This window comes from Guillardia theta (assembly GCF_000315625.1).
Source record: "Guillardia theta CCMP2712 unplaced genomic scaffold GUITHscaffold_1, whole genome shotgun sequence".
In the NCBI taxonomy this organism is placed as follows: Eukaryota; class Cryptophyceae; order Pyrenomonadales; family Geminigeraceae; genus Guillardia; species Guillardia theta.
Window position 1 is genome coordinate 215270 of NW_005434673.1, and position 5736 is coordinate 221005.

General features: G+C 54.5%; 2 protein-coding genes across 2 annotated transcripts in view; one reads left to right on the forward strand and one right to left on the reverse strand.

Moving 5' to 3' along the window:
- Positions 1–355: 355 nt before the first annotated feature.
- On the reverse strand, positions 356–2056 carry GUITHDRAFT_98965 (hypothetical protein; the record flags this gene model as incomplete). The annotated part of the gene is made up of 12 exons (XM_005842108.1): positions 356–408; positions 465–513; positions 558–620; positions 665–730; positions 785–847; positions 902–983; positions 1031–1097; positions 1143–1170; positions 1229–1358; positions 1410–1465; positions 1516–1606; positions 1665–2056. 12 exons carry the CDS (start codon positions 2054–2056, stop codon positions 356–358), a joined length of 1140 nt encoding a protein of 379 aa, XP_005842165.1.
- A 1173-nt stretch (positions 2057–3229) lies between these two features.
- GUITHDRAFT_131446 (hypothetical protein) overlaps positions 3230–5736 on the forward strand; it is a gene marked incomplete at both ends in the record, with an annotated part of 3794 nt that continues 1287 nt past the window's right edge. The window contains 8 exons of the mRNA XM_005842109.1: positions 3230–3588; positions 3646–3694; positions 3744–3980; positions 4137–4406; positions 4621–4704; positions 4754–4974; positions 5083–5151; positions 5477–5549. Of these exons, the coding sequence (XP_005842166.1) occupies positions 3230–3588; positions 3646–3694; positions 3744–3980; positions 4137–4406; positions 4621–4704; positions 4754–4974; positions 5083–5151; positions 5477–5549 (1362 nt within the window). The remainder of the gene's footprint in view (positions 3589–3645; positions 3695–3743; positions 3981–4136; positions 4407–4620; positions 4705–4753; positions 4975–5082; positions 5152–5476; positions 5550–5736) is intronic.

Below are 5736 nucleotides of genomic sequence, written 5' to 3' on the forward strand. Positions count from 1 at the left end.
ACTCCAGGCTCAGGTCTCCGCACTCTTCTTGTATGCTCTCGCTATCATGACCTTGACTTGAACTGCAGGTCATCGTGTGTCTTCCGAACCATCACGACAAGATGTTGCGAATCACCTAGCGGCTCTGCTTGCTCGTGGTTCACGTGCTCTTTCTGGAACGCTTGCATGTACATCATGCTCTCTTAAAGTCATTTGACTCGCTCCAAGAAGAAATTTGCGCAGAGAAAGAGAGCAGGGTAGAGAGAGCAGGGAGAAGTTTTGAGCCCACAGCAGCAGATATCGAAGTTTACAAACACTCCCTAGTGCTGAAGTCGGAGTGGGATGCTGATGGAGCTCGACACAGATCTCAGTCAGGTCAGATAACTTTGTCCAGTGTGCCCAGGTGCAGCAAAACCACCCAGACGACGCCTGAGGACGGCAAGTTAGTGACCAGTCATGATGCAATCCAGTCCAGCGGGCCTCACCCACAACCACAGAAGATGCGGAGGACACGAAGATGAGGTAGAATTGCACCTGAGACAGAAGTTACTCCTGTCATCGACCCCTCAACATTCTACCCTGCTGGTGGATCCTAATCTCGAAGTCAGCTCCCCCCAGAAGGCCGCGAACACACCCATTGTCTGCTATGGCGTCAGCAACGAACACTCGGGCAGGTAGGAGAGACCAGGATGCTGGTGAAGCAGAACGAGCCAAGGTAGCACGTGGACTTCACCGCATCGTGCATCGACACCTGCACGACTGTCCATCAGCCATGGAGTCTGAGGTGCAGGTGCAGGAGGGTCACCGCTGGAAGGACGCCGAGGATGCCTCCAGGTCCAGCTATGCCGTGAAGGATTCCAACGCCGAGCTGTGAGATCAAATCGTCATAGAGGCCAAGATCATGTGCAGCGATGATTTCTACCGATAGAATCTTTTGGCCCGTGGCGTTGCTTATCAACAGAATCTTGCGGCAGACGCCACAGGAAAGGCTCAAGCCGCAGCATCTGATGGCGGATTCAACCCTTGAAGCTCCGACCGATGACAAAGATACCTCGTCGAATTTGCTGAGCTTGTGGTGTTCCCATTGACGATCACTTCGAACGCGTAATCCTTCGACTCTACGTATCTGTCAAGTGAACGACTTCACTTGAAAGGACAAGTACCATTTTTCTGAAAATCAGCCAGGAGACTCTGACACAAACAATCTCAGGGGTGGAAGACATACAAATCAAACGATAAGATACAGCACCTCTGATTCTGCATCCACGTCCATGCCTGATTCAATGTCTGCATCGCCGCCTTCCGACACAAGCTCGAGCTCCTTTGAGTTCCCGTCAAGGGCAGAGTTTTCATTCTGACTGACTTGCACGGTCTCACTTCTGAACAGGCTCCTGGTCAAAAACTGTCGGCAAGGCCCTAATCATGTGTACCTGTAAGCTCGGAAAATCCCAACTGCCCCCAGCACAATCATAAAGACACCCACGAACTGACAACGAAAGCATCAAATCTCATGCTAGAAGTCTTTACAAGTCTCACCAAATCAGCGACGTAGTTCAACGCGCTCCCTTCTCCTATGATTCCCTTCCCCATGTAGATGAACACAACGAACATTATCAACAGCCCAATGCTGCAGGTACCAGTCACACACCCCACCCTGCCGTCCCGCTCCCACCACAAGTTCCTACCTGTGCCCCACCCCCCATCGCATCCCCAGCCAGAATGCCTTGTAGCTTCCTCCCACTGACAGCGTCACAATGGCGCTGATGTGATCAGGCCCAGTGAGCACGTGGATCAGGCCAAGGGTCCCTCCCAGCAAGCACAATGAGACCGGGCCCATCCTAGCGGTAGGAGACTTCCTCGGAAGCTGGCTCCCCATATCCTTTGCTGGTCTGTCATCCAGCCGGATGTCGGAACCATCGTCCGTGACGAACGAGCGGACGCCATACTGCTTCACAGTCCTGGATGTCCTATGGCTCGTATCTTGTGGGTCCTCCCCGTTCAAGGGATTCACCAGCACTGCAAGCAGCAGCAGCAGCCTCAGCAAGGATCTCAAGCTTCCGGCTGAAGCTGAGAGCATGGTATTCCTCAGCCAATCGCCCTAGTCTCAACTCGGTAGCATTCTGAACAACTCAGGTGGACTTAAAAGTGGAGAACTGTTGGAGCCAGGGAATTGTCTGTCCTCTTTCTCTCCGACTCGTCCTCCTTCCAACGTGGTGCTCTCCTCTCTCCCCAGAGCTATATCTCCTCTCCTCTCTGTCCTTCCTCCTCCTCTTCACGCCATTTCGTCGTTCCGTGCCATCCCTGCGTCATCGCCATCAACCTTTATCCTCAACCCTAGAACCCTTTACTCAAAGTTAAGTTAAAATCAGTACGAGGACAATCAGGAGAGTCGAGGAGGCTTGACCCTGACACTGTCGCCCAAACGGCGAGAAGAGAAAAGACAGCGAGAACCAAACCTAATCCTGCCGACTGCTGTCCCCCAAGCTTAACTGATACCTTCACTTAACGGCGCGCAGGACAAGTCCCCCGCGCGGCAGCGATGTCGCGGTGGCCGCCGCCGAAGGAATGAGACGCTCCACCTGTTCCCATACCCCCTCTATACTACCCCTCACATTACCATATCACCCCCACTTGAACTTCATATACCCCTATTTTACACCATAAATATGTCGGTATTCTCATCAGTGTACCCACCCACCATACAGGGTTGATCCACCCCTACCCTTCACTCACCCCTCTCATCTTATAGACTAAATTATTTACTCACACTAGTGCAAAGTCGAGGGCAGCGATAAAAGGTTCTAGGGGAGCAGGGAGCAGGGAGCAGGGAGCAGGGAGCAGGGAGCAGGGAGCAGGGAGCAGGGAGCAGGGAGCAGGGAGCAGGGAGCGAGGGAGCGAGGGAGCGAGGGAGCGAGGGAGCGAGGGAGCGAGGGAGCAGGGAGCAGGGAGCAGGGAGCAGGGAGCAGGGAGCAGGGAGCAGGGAGCAGGGAGCAGGGAGCAGGGAGCAGGGAGCAGGGAGCAGGGAGCAGGGAGCAGGGAGCAGGGAGCAGGGAGCAGGGAGCAGGGAGCAGGGAGCAGGGAGCAGGGAGCAGGGAGCAGGGAGCATTGATAGAAAAGGAAGAGGGGAAGGAAGAGTGGCGGAAGCAGGGAGCAGGGAACGAGAGCGATGAAACGAAGGGAGGACAGGAACTGACAGGTGTCAGAAACCATGGCCTACGAAACATCGCCGACCCGAACATGACTTGCGGACATGTCGCATCTGCTCCTCCTCCTGCTTGCCATCATGTCGATCCTTCCAGTCATGCTCACCCCCGTAGATTCCCGAGAAGCATTTGTTGGGCACGCCAGCTTCTTCCGCCGCCGCCATGAGGCCCGAGGGTGCCTGCGCGAGCGTGCTCGGCTCCGCTGCCTCCGTCGGGACCACCGCAGGCTGGTCTGCATGCAGCGAACGGACGCAGGACAGAGTTCTCCATCCTCCGCGTCGGGAGATGGAACTGCGAGCGACGAGGAGTCTTGCGAGGTCGATGGGCAGGAAGCTGCTGGGCCGGACGCAGCCTGGTGGGAAAAGATGGAGGAAGACAACGAAATGCTAGACGGCAACCTTGAAGCGTGAGAATGGCTGAAGTTGTTTGTTGGTACTCCGTGTAAGACCGTTCCTTTCTTCAGGTCATCAGTCAAACTGCTCAAGGACGTCTCCGAGGATTTTCTCTCCAAGGTGACCAGAGCTGTGCTACCCCTGTTACAGGCCTCATGCTGGTCTACAGCTCCCCATCAGCAGGCTGCTCACGACGCTTATCAAGCCTGAGGATCCTGTGGTGGTGCCGGCCGTTGGTAACGTCTCGTCGGAGTACAGCGAGGAGGAGGATGGGACGGCGCGGGTAGAGGAAGACTCGCCCGCAAGGAAAGGAGATTACAGTGAAAGTCTTGACCCCGGGACTGGAACTTTCAGCGCGCTGGGAAGTGAAATCCTTGTCAGCACGTTGACGAGCTCTGTGTCCAAGGTGATTTCAGGCTTGAGTCTGGTAAGGAGGAGGAGGAGGAGGAGGAGGAGGAGGAGGAGGAGGAGGAGGAGGAGGAGGAGGGAAGGGGCGGGTCTAGGAAGGGAGGAGGAGGAGGAGGAGGAGGTTGGAGATGTTTCAGTGATTGTTGGCTGATAGAAGCCAGAACGGCAGAGCATCCCGAAAATACTTCTCTACTGTTCGAACATCACCGATCTGCTGGAAGAACTGGAGACGATCTGCACTGTTGAGGAGGGAGGAGCGGGAAAGAGAGAGGGAGCAGCATGGATGAAATTTCAGGAAGTTCTGAAGCCAGAGGATGCTGTGCTGGCTCTGAATCACATCAAACGGCTGGAAGGACAAGTTGGGATCGACTCGATCGCATTGAATGAGAGGAAAAATCGAATGTTTGATCACCTTGCTGCACAGGTGAATGCAATGTTCCCTCCTCCTCTCTCCTCCTCCTCCTCCTCCTCCTCCTCCTCTTCCTCCTCCTCCTCCTCCTCCTCCTCCTCCTCCTCCTCCAACATTACCTCCTCTATTCCCCATTCTCAATCCTTCTCCTCGCCGCTCCTCCTCCTTTGCTCCTTTCACTCCTCCTCCTCCTCTGGCCCCTTTCTTTGTGTGACTCCTTGCTTGATAGATCTGCAAGGAGATGAGCGCGCTCGGCCCCAAACATGTGGCGCTAGCAGCGACCGCAGTGGCGACGAGGAGGAGGAGGGAGGAGGTGGAGAAGAGCGAATGCGAGTGGAAGGAGCTGATGAGCATGTTGTCAGATGATGCGTGCAGTGACCCGGCGTCTCCTTGAGATGCAAGCAGATCCTGTCAGGGAGTTTGTCTTCACAGAGCAAACCATCGCCATGCTCTTCAACGCGTTCGCCAAGGAGAGGAGGAGCGAGGAGCAGGCGTTGTCGATGCTGTCCTCCCTTGTCCTGAACCTATCGGGGGGCATGAAGAGCTTGCAGAACGTCGCGATCATTCTGAACTCGATGGCAAGGTTGCGATGGATGGCAAGTAGTGTTTTCTTGTCTTGTCTTGTCTTGTCTTGTCTTGTCTTGTCTTGTCTTGTCCTACCTCTTGAGTTTGTGTTGACTTTGACGGCCAGCGGAAAGACGTCATCCAACATCTCATTGAGAATTCTCAACGTTGCGATCCGACGACTTTCACGTCTCAGGTGTGAAGTGACCAAAGAAATTTCCGTTTGCTGTTCAAAGAATGTGCCAGCTGGCACATCATCTTTGTCCTGTCTTCCATTCTTCGATTGAACTCCCTCTCTCCCCTCCCTCTCTCCTCCTTCTCCTCCTCTCTCCTCTCTCCTCCTCCTCCTCTCTCCTCCTCCTCCTTGTCCTCCTTGTCCTCCTTGTCCTCCTTGTCCTCCTTGTCCGTCCTCCTCCTCGTCCTCCTCGTCCTCCTCGTCCTCCTCGTCCTCGTCCTCCTCGTCCTCCTCCTCGTCCTCCCCTCCTCTCTCAGTCCTCATAAGGTCTTTAGGCAGTTGCAAGCGTTCTGAATGCTGCTGTTCGTTTGGACGTGTCCAACGAGAATTTCTTTCGTTTCATGTCGTCGTACGTGAAGGTGAAGCTGTTTGTTCTTCTTTCTCTGAATGATCATGTTTCCGATGAAGAAAACGCCGACAACCTTCATCATTCCTCGCAATCTCTTTCGATCATTGCAAACTCATTCGTCAAGGCGTCGTTCAGCGATCATGAATTATACCAGGTGCTGAATACATGACCATCATCATCATCATCGTCATCGTCAT